This window comes from Vipera ursinii (genome assembly GCF_947247035.1).
Source record: "Vipera ursinii genome assembly, chromosome: 17".
Lineage (NCBI taxonomy): Eukaryota > Metazoa > Chordata > Lepidosauria > Squamata > Viperidae > Vipera > Vipera ursinii.
Genome location: NC_139530.1, coordinates 4,305,165 through 4,320,979, shown reverse-complemented (window position 1 = coordinate 4,320,979; position 15,815 = coordinate 4,305,165). Strand labels below are relative to the sequence as shown.

The 15,815-nt window shown below is 41.0% G+C and overlaps 1 protein-coding gene across 3 annotated transcripts; it reads right to left on the bottom strand.

The window, feature by feature from the left end:
• Positions 1-72: 72 nt before the first annotated feature.
• TARDBP (TAR DNA binding protein) lies at positions 73-9,776 on the bottom strand. Of its 3 annotated transcripts, XR_014493987.1 has the most exons (8): positions 9,636-9,768; positions 6,998-7,053; positions 6,424-6,677; positions 5,327-5,490; positions 4,654-4,794; positions 4,140-4,310; positions 1,993-3,328; positions 73-428 (listed from the first exon to the last, which is right to left on the bottom strand). XR_014493987.1 is itself a non-coding variant. In XM_083375540.1 (7 exons), the coding sequence occupies exons 2-7, from the start codon at positions 7,006-7,008 to the stop codon at positions 2,795-2,797; spliced, it is 1,275 nt and encodes a 424-aa protein (XP_083231666.1). In that variant the 5' UTR covers positions 7,009-7,053; positions 9,636-9,760; the 3' UTR covers positions 1,223-2,794. The 3 variants fall into 3 exon arrangements, 2 of the variants coding, with proteins under 2 accessions (XP_083231666.1, XP_083231665.1); XM_083375540.1 differs by lacking the exon at positions 73-428 and having other exon boundaries at positions 1,223-3,328; positions 9,636-9,760; XM_083375539.1 differs by lacking the exons at positions 73-428; positions 6,998-7,053 and having other exon boundaries at positions 1,223-3,328; positions 9,636-9,776.
• Between the last annotated feature and the right edge of the window lie 6,039 nt (positions 9,777-15,815).

The window sequence follows — 15,815 nt, the reverse complement described above, 5'->3', positions numbered from 1 at the left end:
AAATTGCATTAGCACAATACGTACAAGTGCTACAGAAGTTAAAAACAAAGACTCCAGACAATCAAGTTATGAGAATTCTGTTTTATTAAAACTCAACTTTCAACACTAACGGGGGGAAAAAAATATTAACGATATGAATCATGTTTGAAAACAATTCTTAAGATGCTTAGGGATTGGAGGGAAGGCCCATTAGAGCCATGAGTGCTTGAAGCAGCACTAAAATGATCACAGCATGGGTCCCCCTTTCTCTTCAGAAGTGGCCCTTGGGCTTTATAAATACAAGCTAAAATAAATTACCGAAGCCATGCTAGTGAGGTATCAAACTTACCCTCGTGATTCTTCCTGGGATGACACAGTTTAGCCTTGGGAGGTCCGAGAAAACCATATTAAGTGTTACTCAGCAGCAGTAGCTGGTGTTAATGCAAGTGCTAAAATGCAAAATTCAGATGGTAGATTTTGGCAATGGATCGGATTTAGGTGAAGTAAAGATTAATGCAATGTAAGACCGTATGTCCTTTGGAATAGTCACAGATCTGTTTTTACACCCAAGAACCATCCTCTGGTGCAATAAACCAGTTTTAGTATTGAACAACAATGCCACAAATAAGCACCCAGGAAATAAGTTTTAAGACCTACACCAACGTCCTTAAAAAAAAAAAAATAGGATTTTAGGCTGAAATGCAAAGAAAATCAGGGAAGCGAAAGGAGGCTTTTAAAATGTATACATTTAGCGGGACCAAACTGACGGCTCCCACTAGCTATCAAGTGAAAGTTGTGTCTCGAGTAAGGAACAGTAAAAGGCCTGTAACTGTTATCATTTAGAGCCAAATGTTTGCCAACACTTTGTCCAACTGTTCGCCACATTGAAACTGAGGTTAATAGCATCCTATTCCCAGCAAGGCCGAACGCCCTGAGAACACAATGCTATAATAGATACTCAAGGGTTATTTGGGATCTTTGCTTACACCCGGGAAATTAGTGGTGCCTGCTGACCAGGGATGGAGTACTTCATGTAACAGAATTGCATTTCAGATGTTTATCGCAAAAGGTATGAAGATAAGGCTGGGTCTTAAAAGTTTTGGAGTTTCTGCTACATGAGGCAGGCAAAGCTAAAAAAAAAACACATTTTAAAAAACTTAATTTTTTACCCTAAAGGATACTTTTCACCAATTAAAAATTAGGACCTCTTTTGCTCTTGGGGGCTGTCAAACACACACACGTATTACTTAAATCAGTTTTATTTAAGAATTTCCTACATTGACAAATCTTATAAAAAAGCATCCAAACACAGAACTTCAGCAAACAGCATTCATATGGATATCTTACAGACAGAAAAAAACTTCCACCCGCAAGGGAACACCTAAGCTTGCAAGTGAGCTCTGCTGGGGAGAAAAAAAAAAGGGAAAAAAAATACACACACAGAACTGGATGTTCCCATCAAAAGCCCCACCTTCGGTTCACATTACCACACTTACAGGATCATTGAACAAAAAAATAACACACACCATACAGCATTCACAGCAGAGTTGACATAAAGGAGGGAAAAAAAATACAGATATTCGTTTCACTTAACACATCCAACTAATTTGGTTAACTAAGTAAAACGCCCTCCTCCCCCCTCCCCCCCCTTTTAAGTCCTTCCAGATCAGATGTCCGTTTGAATGCAAGGAAAACATTCGTACGTCTGCTGCCATCGCTCTCCGCACACTCTCTCACCAAAGCCACAGGATCGAGGGACATTGCGTCAAGAAAAAAAAATGGTTTTTTTTAAAAAAAATCCCATAATGCACCACCAAGTCTCTCTCCGCATGCGCCTTCTTTTTCTCGCACATACCAAGCCCTCACATGCCTTGGCACCACAAAATCCAATCCCACACAAGGTTTTCAGAAGTTCAAGCAAGCCTTCTGGTCTCCATCTCACAGCCTTGCGTTCACAGCGTTGAGTACGACTCCATGAAATAAAAAGAGGAGCGGATAAAATGGAACACCCACCATCTTAAGACGCAGCATGTGCAGTGTGATGGAGTCTTGGATGAGGAAAGCATGGAGACAGGAGTATTCCTAAAGCAGATATTTTTTTTTATGTATTTATGTATAGGTGTTTGTGTTTTGTTTTGTTTTTAACTGCACTGTTTTTCAATGAAGTGCTTCTTCCAGACACACTTGAAATGAGATGAACTAAATGAGGTCTCCATACTGCACTTTAGTATGAGAAGGGAGACAGTGTTAAAAGGAAAAAAAGCCGACACCAACATTGCATTCTCCACACAGGACATTTGGGGGAGGGGGAAGGAGAGAAAGAGAGAAAAATTCTTATGGCGGGGGGGATCAAATTAAATTTTAAAAGAAAAAAAATTAATAAGGATAGGATGCATTTTCTGAAAAATGGCTTCCATTTTTTTTTTTGAAACATGCATTAAGATCTCAGCTGACTAGGAAACGAGGAATCAAATCCTTTTTTCTTTTACAAATTCCTATTTAAATTCCAGCACATCCGTTTACCAGTCAGGGACACAGTTCACGTTCAGCCACTCACTAATCCCAACTCATGTATTCCAACTCATGGTAACAAAACCTATAAAACTTCATTTAATCTTTTTTTTCCCCCTTACAAAAGAAAAAAAAAAGTGTCAAAAATATTATCGAAATATACTACACACTGAACAAATTTGATTTGGTTGGTTTTTTTTTAACTTTTAGTATATGCATTTTAGATTATACTTACCAGGAGCTCTAGAAAAACAAAACAAAAAAAAAAACTGATTTCCCACCAGAGTCAGTACATAAGCCTTGCCTACATCCCCCATCCCGATGATTTGGAATCCATGCTAGAACCAAAGCCGCCGTTAAACCCACCGCTGGAGCCTGTGTTGGAGGACCCCCAGCCTATCGCCGGCCCAGAGTTCGAGCTTCCGTAGGAATTGCTCCCGGAGCTAAACCCTTGGTTCTGCTCCCTCTGCATGTTGCCCTGTGGCTGGTTGCTCCCTGACGGACCAGACTGGTTTTGCTGGCTGGCAAGCATGCCCATCATCCCCCAGCTGCTTTGCAGTGCCGCTTGGGCGGCCGCCATCATGGCGGGGTTGATGCTAAAGGCTCCAAAGTTCATCCCGGCTCCCATGTTACTGCCCTGGTTGTTCCCCAACCCGCCTCCCCCCCCGCCTCCCCCCCGGTTAGGAAATCCACCCTGATTCCCAAAGCCTCCTGGATTACCACCAAATCTTCCACCTCTTTCTAGTTGTCTACTGCTATTGTGCTTAGGCTCAGCATTGGATATATGGACGCTGATTCCTTTTATGATCAAGTCCTCACCACACAGGGACTGGGCGACCTGCAAGGAACAAAGAACGAGGGCTGAGCAGAGGGAGACGAGACGACAAATGATGCACAAAAAAGCACTACAGGAGCAGCAGTGGACATCTAGGCTTGTCTGAAGTAGCCACGATTACCTAGCATTCCCTCACCACAGCAGAAAACTACTCTCTTTTTCTGAAACACCAGGAGTGTGCAATACTAATTTAACTTGCGCTGTACTTCATGCTCATTCTGCTCCAAGTCTGAAACAAACAAAAAAAACCCATTTCCTCACAAAAGCTTCCACTGACACTTCTAAAAGGAAGCCCATCCCACACAATTAACCCGATTATAGTTCTTAGGCGGCTGGTTTTGAAATGGAACACTGCTTCATACAAATTTATAAGTAGCCACTGGCCCAGACGTCTGTGGCAAGATTAATCAGCTTCCCAGGCAAACAAAGAGTTGAGAGTTGTTCTTTTTTCCCCCTCTTCATTCTCAAGGGCAAAAATGATTAACAGCCAAGTTTATTTGCAAGGTTTGCTTTGGGCCCATTGTTATTTAAACAGTGGCAATGAAATGGAAGCATCTAATTACACAGTAATACTGAAGACACTTTAGATCAAGTTTTCCCGAATGAACACCCCTCTTAAAATGATTGGGCAGCTGACAGGAATAAAGTATTAACAGGGATATATGCAATTTATGTGCCCCGTAATTCAAAAGCCAACTGCATTCACGTTTGACACACACAATGAAATTAAATGCGAATGTTATGAAAACTGCTTAAGGAAAACAGAGCACGCTCCTCGGGGAGGGTGGGTGGGAAGAGAACACTGGGTGAATACCTGATCATCAGCAAACGTAACGAAGGCAAAAGCTCTGAATGGTTTGGGAATGAAGACGTCAACCACTTCTCCATATTGTGAAAAAAACTGACGGAGCTCGTCTGCGGTCATGTCGTCAGTGCAACGGCCCACAAACACCTTTCTGCTACGCAAAGGTTCATCTGGACTTTGCTGGTACCAATGCAGAAGATTTATATTAATTATATAGGAAAAGAGCTATAGGGGCCATAACCAATAAATGCTTTTCTCCCCCCCCCCGCCCCCAATATAATAAGGCAGCAACTAGCCAACAGGGAGGGAGGGGAGAAAGGAAACTTTGAAGTTGTTCCTTCCAAAATTCAAGTGATGCGACACGGAATTTGAAAATTGGAAAACTAAGAAGGGCTTCGCTCCACTCGCGAAACCCCTGACACGTCACATGAATGCCTGGACCACTCTGGTCCTTCTCGTTTCGGAGAACAGAATCCCTGGGCCCCCAATTCGATCCGCGACGCCCAGAGGTGTCAGAACGTACCTTAGAATTGGGGAGCTTGCAGTCGCACCATCTCCCATCGATCATGTGACGCTGGGACATGACTTTCACTTGGGTTTCGTAGTCGGTAAATCTCACAAAGCCAAACCCCTTTGAGTGGCCAGTTTTGATGTCCTTCTTCACCTAGATTTAAAGAAGGGGGGGGAATTATAGGACCAGAACAGCATTAGGTCGCTTTATTCACCTCATTCCTAAAGTAAATTTGAAATACGTAATAAGAGAAACATGCTAACGTTCTGTCCCTCAGCTGAAGCCTTCATCCTGCGCTATGGTCTCTGATGAAAAGCTGCAAAAGCAGATCGGCTCCCTCTCCCTCAAAACGGCTGTTCCATCTGGCCCGGAGGGAGGAGGGACAGGCCTTCCCCGCTGGGAGGGGGCTCCATCTGAGTCCCTTCTCCAGCTAAACTAAATTTTCATTCTAACGTTCCTAGGACTAAGGAGAAACTTCCTGACAGTCAGAACAATTAACCAGTGGAACAACCTGCCTCCAGAAGTGGTGAATGCTCCAACACTGGAAGTTTTTAAGAAGAGACTGGACAGCCATTTGTCCGAAATGGTATAGGGTTTCCTGCCTGAGGGGGGGGGGTTGGACTAGATGACCTCCAAGGTCCCTTCCAACTTAATTCTTCTTATTATTATTAATTGCGCCAAATACCTGCACCATGAGAACTTCTCCAAATGTGCTGAAATATTCCTTCAGGTCTTGCTCCGTTGTTTTCCATGGGAGACCCAAAACTATCAGATCGGAGGTTTTCTGCACTGCTCGTTTCACTTTAACGGCTGACGAAGCATCCGTTTCATCCATTTTCCTCTTGTTGTCTAAGAAACCGCCGTGGACACAAAAACAGATTTACATTAATCGCAACGGAAGACCCCCAAAGTTGCTGGAGGCTGGGCAGCCTATACTTTCAACAAACTATGATCGTTTGTGCAGTCAGACCTTTAAATTGGATTTGGCGGGGTTTTTTAATTGTTGAATCGTCCCCAAGGTTATTTGTTACATATTATTAAAAATCAAGTTAATTTTAGAGCTGTGCACATCAAAGCCCTGTTACTCCGGACAAGATTACGCTCAATATGAAACGTAATGTTTCAAAATGTGTAATGTTCAACGTTACGTTCAACATGTGTAATAACTGGGAAATGACATCGCCAGGGCTCGTTGCCTTGGAAGAGTGAGGAAGATTCTCAGGGATGACTCACACCCTGGACGGTATCTCTTTACTCTCCTACCATCCGGTAGGAGATATAGGAGTGTATCCAGCCGTACCAACAGGCTGAAGAACAGCTTTTATCCGTGGGCTGTTAGGCTTTTGAATGGGATGTAATCTTATGCAGAGTTGACTTGGGAGGCCGGTGTGTGGTGTAGTTGGCTCACATAGTGTGGTGGGATGGAGGGTTTGTTGTCACTGTGTGTTGGGGGGAGAGAGCACAGGGGGAGGCTCAGCTAATCTCAATGTACACATGTTGTACTTTGACAATAAAGGTTTATTATTATTATTATTATTATAAGTTTTTATGCCCATAAAATCTGTAATGAGTATTTAGTTAGATGTCAGTAAGTGGGGCCTCAGTAACCATATTTATATAATCTCATAATGTGAAGGCATATGCTGTTAGATGGAACACTACTACTGTGGTTTCCGTTTCCAATTATTTAAAAGAATAATTGATTTTATTTCCAACTATGTATTGTTATAGTCGATAAGCAGCTTTTTTTTTTTAAAGAACATAATAATTTTAAACACACACCTTTGGGATAATTCACCACGTATACCAAATTTCCCCAGCCATTATCTGGTGCATGAAGAATTCCTTCCACTAATCGGACTCCTCTCATACACTGAGACACGGGGTTTCTGTAACGCAGACCACACGCCCCTGGGAACTGAGCAGTAACTGTGGAGAGTAACACAGTCCCATCATCCTCTGAAGGGATCTCAATGGGTTCCTCATTCTCATCTTCTGTAACTCGGATGTATTCCGACATCTCCGCCGTGATGTTACTGAAGGGTAAAAAAAAAAAAGAGATGAATAAAAAAGCAACATGCAATTTATAAGCAAAAATAACCAGTGCTTTGGTTTATGGCAGAATCTAACTACTGTTTGACAGAACTTGAATTGAAAAAGGACAGATTGTAACTAAAATAATAGAGAGCATGCTTTGCGTGGTAAAGGCTGTAATTTCAGTCTCTAGTGGAAATACACAGGACACTGAAAACCTTTTAAGAACCTAAAGATCCACTTACAATCAGAATGGACAATATTAAACTGAGTCTGCCTCAGTACAGAGTACCTTCCTATTTTACACACATCTTATTTTTACCTTAATAGCATTTGGGAAGATGGGAGACAAGAGGTTAATGTGTCTTCCTTACAGTCCTTAAATTCAGAAAGAAAGAACAATGAACGCATATTGTATTTTACTGTATTTTAAAATGCACACTGTATTTTTAACATTGACATTTGGCATACAAAATCACTCCATTTAAATAATATAGTACCAACTACCATTTTAATTCCAACAGTAGCCATTCAGATGCTTGGTTTATAATTTACATGCTACCTTGAAAGCCTTACACGACACATTCCAGTTAAGTCTAATTATAAAGTAGCTGCCATCTTGCCAAACTGACACCCGTCAGCCAGCTATTTAGTAAAAGGGTGATCAGCAAATCAATTCCACCAGCTCAGCAAGACACTAGCAATTTTTGACTATAGTATATCCTTTGGTTTTCCTGTTCAACTGAACACAGTAAAACAAACAGCAATTTCTGTATATACCGCAACACCAAAATTGGTCCCTCTCTTACACAAAATAGTAAAGTATTATGACTTATTCCTCTTTATCTTGTATTTTCACATTATAAACTGATAATGTTGCATACTCTCAAAGAGAAAATATGTTTGGATATGGATAAATGCATAATTAAAACAACACCCATCTTGTTTTTAACTGATCTATAAGCTGCCACAGTAGTAACTACGCAGAAAAATTAAATATAAAATCTTTAAAGAAGTAAACTTTTTAACATGCAATACTACAGAAAGTAAAAACCTTACACAAAACGAGGAATAGGCATACAAGTAGTCCCTCGACATATGACCACCATGGAGTCCAAAATTTCTGTTGTTAAATGAATTTTGTTCCATTTTACAACCTTTCTTCTCAGAGCTGAGTGAATCACTGCAACTATTAAGTTAGTAACACGGTTAAGGCTTCCCCATTGATCTTGCTTGTCAGAACATCGCAAAAGATGATCTGCAACTGTCATAAATATGAGTCAGTTGCCCAACAGCTGAATTTGGATCACACGATCATGAGGATGCTGCAATGGTCATAAAACTGTGAAAAACCTCCACAACTTACAATTTTTCCCCCCAGTGCCGCTGTACCTTTGAACAGTCACTAAATGAGCTGTTGAAAGTTGTACTGAAACTGTTTCTGACTCTAAAATATGCATTAAAAACCTATTTCCCCTTCTTAAAAGAGTTTCATTAGCAATATAGCATTAGCATCACAAATGGAAAGTTGAGTAAAGCTTATTCCGGTCACATAGTTCAAAGAACCCACAACTGGGGACTTATGACTCATTTGTTTCAAAGAGGACTGCTTTGAAATAAAAAACGGTCACTACCAGTACCAATGGAATGAAGATGATAATAGTATAGAATGTATGTATTTTCTTGAATTGACTCAGCTATCATTCTGGGATGTCGGGGCTAATTTTCCTTCCACCTGGTTGCCCCTAACAGGACACTTACCGAGTTCTTACTGGAGGGCAAGCGCACAACTTTTGAACAACTGAATTGCGGGATCTAATAGAAATTCAATTTCTGTTGCAAATGGATTGTCTTGCAAAACGCCTTTTGTTGTTGTTGTTTACAACTGTAAACACACACTATAAGGATACAAACCAGCTACAAATGTAGCCACCCTGGGAGAAAATTACCCATAAAAAAAAGTACCCTGGAAACTAGATTATTCTCGGAAATAATTACGCCCAAAAAAAAATCCTCCCTTTTTCCTATCAAAAGGAGGTAACTCAGTAATTTAGAAGTATTTGTACCTGGACTGACAGGGATTTTAATTATTTTTAATTTTTTAACACTAATTTTTAATTTATTTTAATTTTAATTATTTATTGTACAGGGGCCTTTAATTTTAATTTTATCTTAACTTCTGTATTTATTGTACGTTATTGTTGTTAGCCGCTCTGAGTCCTTCGGGAGATAGGGCGGCATATAAGCCCCATTAATCAATTAATTAATTAATTTCCAACTGGCCTATCAAAAGGTGGAAACTCAGTAATTTAGAAATTTAGTTTCCTTGACTTCTCATCGCTTCCCTTCTAATATCCACGGAATTGTCTTGACACAATACAGGAAGTGATTCGTCTACTGCCTTCTTTAGAGAGGATGCGTTTTGTTTTTTGTTGTTGTTGTAACTTCTCAGCCGAACTGACAGCCCTAGGATTTCCTAGTGGTCCCCCATCCAAGTTCTTAGTCCGACCTTTATTTAGGTTTTCAAAATCAGCGGCGGGGAAAGAAGACAGGTTGAAAGAAGAAGGTTGAAAAGTACTTGAAATAAAGGAGCAAAGGCCCAGAACTGGGGGGGGGGGCAAGCCTCGTTTGGCTCTGATCCAAGACCACCACCTCCTTTGAACTACAAGTCCCATCAGCCTCCATTCCTCTCAAGCGGGGGGGGTGGGTGGCGCAGCCAGCGCGACCTGGAAGGCGCCTTTTGCGAAAAGAAGGCCTCGCTGGCTAAATGGTGGAAACTGTTATTTCCCTCAAAACATGGAAGCCTCCCAGCTGGGGAAGAGCGCGAGAGGAAGGCCCATAGCCGCCATCGGGGCCCGGCGGGGTTTCAGTCAGCGCAGCCTCCGCCTGACGGGCCGGCCTTGCCTCCCCGGGCGACCCCCTGCCCCGAGCCGCCTCGTCCTTCCAAGCCCTGGACTCACCGTTGGCGCGAAGCCTAGGAAGGACAAGGCAGAATCGGTTGCGACTGGGCCGCGAGAGGACCTTGGGCAAGCTCCCGGCTGAGGCCTCCACTCTCCTCGCTCTCGACAAAATGGCGGCGCCCTCTTTTCCCCCTCAGCGACTGCGGACCGAAGCGGGTCCCAGGACGAGCCACGCCAAGACGCTGGGGAGGGGGGGGGAACGCCTCACTGAAGGCTTTTTATCATCGCGAGGGGAAAATGTGCTCCGGAGGGGGGAGGAATAGTTCCATTTTTATTATTATTAGTTTTATTTCCATTTCCAAGTGTCTCGCGTTCTCTTTCTTCGCAAAAGGAACGTAATTTGAAGTCTGGGGTACACTTCCTCCCCCCCCTTACAGAAACCCAGGAGTGGTATGGCCCACTCGGCCGTGTCACGCGCATGCGTCGACGACGACGACGCCAAGTTGTAGCGGAGAGGCGTCAGACTCTTAAGGGAAAGCTGGTTTCAGTAGCGCCTGTTCTTTCTGCGCGTGCGGAAGAGGCGGGACCTGGGGAGGGGGGAAAACCCGAGCGGGAAAAGGGCGGGAAAAACAGCGCATGCGCAGTCCCGGAAGTGTGAAATCTTTATTTTATTTTTTCAAATTTCCTTTTGTGACGAAGGAAGGTTTTTGCGCTGCTGTTTTTAACGAGCGGCCCGCCCCAAAAAGTGTATTCTTAACCCCAAATTTCCTTCTCAGATGCGTGTAGACTACCCTAGCTGACTTTGTAGCGAAATTCAGAGCTATAAAGACTTTGTAGCGAAATTCAGAGCTATAAAAGGCCGGTTCTGCAACTAGACCCCTTTCCCCCCCCCCAAACAATGCTTGCAGAGCTTTTTGCATTTAATATTTTAAACATTTAGAAGGGTTAAAAATTGGTGTCTGCAACCAATGCATTGGAACAGACCCTTCTGGAAGCTTTATTTCTAATTTAAAATACTGCACTTGAGGCATTAAAAAAGTTGATTATTTGCAAAAAAAAAGCCACATAGTAAATGCCAGTGAACAGTATAGGGCCCAAGAGTTAACAAGAGCAAGCCAGAAAAACTTGACAGAAAAGGTTGTATACAAATAAAAGTATCCTTTCGTTTCTTTAAAAATACATTTTTGCGAATTGTATTTTCAACATTGGTGTTTCCCTGCTGAGAAAAGTAGTTAAAAGAAGAAGTGAGACAATTTACTATGAGGAAAGCTATTTTCTTACCACTTGAGGTGGCAATTTTTTTAAAAAAATTAAAAATTAAATACTATGTGGCCTGCAGTCTGGTTTAACCCCTCCCTTTATGGCCACATCCAGTATTTACAATTAATCTGTTTTTCCTAATGACGAATGTGTTCAGGTCGGTGGCTAAACCAAGATATTTTGGTGACCCCCTTCCCCTGTTCAGTGTATCTCAGGGGGTCTTCAAACTTGGCCCTTTTATGACTTGTGGACTTCAACTCCCAGAATTCCTCAGCCAGACATTTCTCAGCCAGAGAAGTTTCAGGGCTCTTCTGCAAAAACCTTTTTTCTCCTTGGCAACATGCAATCCTATCTGGAGATGAATGAACCAAAGTGCAGGTGAAAAGATTACTTAGTTCTACATCTTGTTCTCTGAAAAAAAAAATGTGGGTTATTTGTTTATGTTCTGAGGTTGTAAAAGTTGCTAATAGTTGCAACTGCATTTGACCTCCAGTATGTTTCGATTACTTTTCTCCTTAGTTAACATGTTGCAGAAATAATTCTGGTGCAAACACAAGTGATCTGAAGACAAAGGAAGAAAAAAAAAGACTCTACACAGGTAAGCGCGTGAATATCGTGAACATTTATACTTTATTTTGTTCCAACTTAATAACCCAAAGATTGTGATTAGCCACAGAAGCCTTCTTAGCATCTGACTTGCACACACTTGCAGAAGAATAATATTTTTAGTCATTTGGAATTTTAGTATAATAATCCCACTTTCTTCACTTGTTTCTTCACCAAATGCAATTTTAAGCCACATAATAATAAAATCTTTATCCTGGCATAACTGATCTTCACGTATTCCCATACTTTGACAGTTTAGCCAATGGCCCATGGAATATAAATCTGCAGCTACTAAGCACGTTTAGTTAAGTGTACCTACAACCTAAGTCATACGTTTTTATTGATTAACACTTGGGCCATATCAAAGTGCAAAGTTCCAGCAACAAATTATTACTAAAATTTGATGAAAACATTTTAAAAATGTTATTGGATAAAATACAATTTAAAATGGAATCAGAATAAAATACGATTTAAAATGAAATGGGAATAAAATGCAATCTAAAATGAAATTGTAATTGTGTACAATAATTTAAGATATAGATAAAATATGATAATATTATATTTTGGAGTCGCCCTTGCAATCTACCCCAATCAGTCCCACATATGCAGCTCTCAACCGAGCCATTTTGTTTAAGTACTGTGCTGCGTTAAATGTTATTTTCAAGTTCTGGCTGGACATAAGGTAAGTTGTTTTGACATGGGGATCCTGATGAGTCATTCGTTTGGTATATACAACCTAATATGTAACATGGTAAAGTTAAAAAAAAACTTGTTGTCAAGGTAAGTGTGCACATGGTGTAATGATTAGCAACAAAGAAGCAGAAATGGCTTTTGAAATATAGCTACTTGTAAAATAGTTTAGCTTCAAATAACTAGGTTGTGAGATCTTTGACTTTCAAACCAATCTTGTTTTTTTCTTCTTTGTCTGAATCAGAGATAACCTGTTTAACTGTGGGATAATTGATACCGTACAGTAGCTATTGTAGCTAGAACTACAATAGTTCGTTCTAACGAACTAGCCGTTTTTCATTGACGTTCCTCCTATGTTATTCTGTTCCCAAAGCCTAGTCTTCTGAAAGATCATGGCCCTTCCAACTGAACAGAACCATAAGTAGTTTTCTCTGGGCCCCCAAGACAAACATCTCAGCTGAACAGCCCTTGTCTACATTTAAGAGCAGAGCAGAACAGATGTTGGTGCTTAGGATTTGTCCACAAAATCCGGTGTCCGGGAGAAATGCAACGCTGGCTGGCTGGAGAGCAGGTTGCATCAGCTCTAAGGGATTTAAGGAACAGAAATCCGTGTTTCTCAGCCCTAGCAGAATAACCAGCAATTTTAAAAGGTGTGAACTTCAACTCCCAGAATTCACTGCTGGCTTGTCTTGATCTTAAACTTGTCAAGGCCAGAAACACTGTGCTAAACAGTGCAGGAGAAAATCTGTACAGTGTCTCCTTACTGCCACCTAGTGGCTGCTATAGTCAATAGGCATCTGTCTACTTCCACCTGCTATTTTGTTTGCTTAATGAAAATGCTTAAGTTCCTCTGTGGATATATGCTGGTCCTGCATCATACAGTACCAGCCTGGTTCTTTTAAAAAGATTGACGGCCCAGCTTGCTCCCTTATGCCTCTGGCTCCCATAGTTATATAGAAGCTGTGACATATGGACGTTTCAATTCGAAATGGCCAGGTTGGACTGGGGCAGGGTATGATACCAGCAAATGTCTTATGAGCAAGGGGCAGAAGATGGCTCTTGCTGAGACTACTGGAAACGGAGCTCTTTCTCAGCCATTAGCTCCTTTGACACAGCAAGAGGCAAGCAGCTAAAAGCTCCCAGTCTAAATAACACAGAGAGCTGGCAATTACCACAGCAGGATTCAGCAGCAGAGCTGCTCCAGCACAGCTGTTTTCTCATTAGAACCAGACAGTCATTTGCACTCTGGGACTTGAAGCAACATCAACCACGATGCCAGGAATTTAAGTATCTCTTGCTTTTCTCTATAAAAGGAGAAAATGGGAGGAAGAACTGGGGATGATTGCTGCCACCACTGTCCATAAGTTGAAGGGGTACCTTGGACTGTTGATACTGTTTGGATGAAACGTTGAATTCATAAAAAGACAACTTGATGAATTACGTCCCAGTGATTTATATTCGCCGAGGTCAGACAGGTGTTCTCATGCCATTTTCTTGCTTATTTTAATTTTTATTTGTTTATTTAATTTTTATTTCTTTTACAGTTATGTTTTTAGTAGTTATAGTTATATAATTTTTGCATGAAGACTGATTTAAAGAATGAGTTAAGCAGCTCTGATTCTCTAAATGAAAGGCACATGAACCAAACACATCACAGATTCCAAATCCAGTCAATACACTGTTGTATTACATGCAGAATTAAATTGCACACACCACACACACACTGTTATAGAACTTCCTTCCACTATTTTTTACCATTTACTATTTTTTACAACATGACCCTAATTATTCTGAATCATTATTCTGAAGCAGGTCTCACAGTGTTCAATAGGGCTTGCTGGCTGAGAACTACGTCTTGCATAGGTGAGAGAAAGCTTATGGAATTTTAGTCAGCCTTTCTTATGAGCAAATATCAGTAAGCTTAAGCTCCAAGTCCTCTTTATTTTCATCAAGAAAAGTGTGGAATTCCCACTTTGGACATGAGGGGGCAATATTTTCTCTTGAACAACCCTTACCCGTCGAAGAAATGTCTGTTGCCCGAATTTGGTGTTGCAGGAGGCATAATCTGTTCTCTTTTACCGACCCAAGCGGTCTGCATGGGGAAATAGAGAATTCTCTTTTATTTTTCAAAATGGCACGTCATCCAGGACTGAACCGCAGAACTCTTTGGCTGTGGAAAGGGTGGGCGGGGGTAAGGCACAACTGGGACTTCACTGGCTCTGAAGAAAGGGAATGTGAGTAGTTACAAGTGCAAATTTAAGGGGTAGTTGCTACTGCAGTGAGAGCTTCATAATACGTTTTTAATATTCACTGAGGGGGCTATAAAACATAAAAGATGAGCATTTCCATATTTGTGAATCCCCTTGATTGGCAGTTTTATTATCTCTGAAAGGTGCCAAGGCCTTCAACACAATCAACTTAAGGGTTTTTTCCTTTTATTTTTTATTTTTTTAATAGAGAACATGATATTGCTTCTTAAGTCAAATACACGGCTAATTGTGTTTTAGTAATTATTTTAAAATCTTTTCCATATTTCTTTAATATCCCAATGTTAAACCAAATGGTAACTGGGAGGCAGACAGGTTTATGAAAGAGGCTCCCCTATAACAAGGCTTCAGCGGCCGAACATTGCGAGGTTTTCATGCAGTTGTAAAATAGTCTGTGGCTTGGGTTACGATCCAAATATTCCTTCCAGAGCCGACGTACCATTCTGGCTCAATCAGTGGGCTCATGGACTAGCAAAGTTGCCTCTTTTTGTTGATTTTCTGCTTTGGAAATACCTTTGCAGATTTATAAGTAGCTATTTGGATAATTACCAGACACAAGTGAGCAAGGTTCCAGCAATTCTGCCGGGAAGCTTTTGTAACCCGAAATATCAAAATATATCCACTGATCTTAAAGAACCAGCATAAATATGTATCTGAAAGCCTGATAGAAGGATAGATCAGTTTGTTAGGCTGTGTGTAGTAGTCTCCTGGGGGAAAAAAATGGACCAATCTTGCTTTTGGCCTATCCCCATTACCATCTCCCATAGCAAAACAATATAAAACAATTCACTATCATTTCAGCCTGTATTGGGAAATATTATTTGTGTGAAATGGTATAGGTTCTCCCGCTTGAGCAGAGGGCTGGACTAGAAGACCTCTTAAGGTCCCTTTCAGCTGTATTCCATTCTATTTAGCCAATAAGTGCCTGTGAGTTGGTTAACAGGAGCTAGGGAATATTTTGCCTTTCCCTGAGGTTCCCAGCTGATTGATTGACTGACCAAATATGAGCCATTTAGTTATTATTTTGTTTTATTTTGTTTTAATTTGCCCTGTAAACTGCCCTGAGTCCTTCGGGGAAAAGGGCGGTATATAAATCGAAACAAATAAATAAATAAATAAGTTATCCATTCTTAGTGACCCTACAGATAGACCTACCTTAACTGGTTAATTTATTGTAGAGTCCTCTATCCATGGTACTGATTACACTTCCCTATGAGGCTGAGCCACTGTCAACATTATCTGTTTGCGTTAGTTAAGGACTTCTTCTCTTCACATTTATGACAACATCCACAATCTGACAATGCCTTTGTCCTTAAAGACTTTGTTAGCTTTGTTAAGTGTACTTCTCAGAGTCTGAAAGTAAATTCTTTCATTTAGCTTTACTGTTTTACCTTGTTTACCTTGTGTGAATCATAAT

What these genes read in the sequence shown, in the direction of transcription:
- TARDBP (XM_083375540.1), bottom strand. An exon ending in CGTGGTGAATTATCCCAAAG is followed by an intron (nt 5,491 to 6,423) that starts GTGTGTGTTTAA and finishes GCGGTTTCTTAG; the next exon opens with ACAACAAGAGGAAAATGGAT. An exon ending in GAGAAGTTCTCATGGTGCAG is followed by an intron (nt 4,795 to 5,326) that starts GTATTTGGCGCA and finishes CTTTAAATCTAG; the next exon opens with GTGAAGAAGGACATCAAAAC.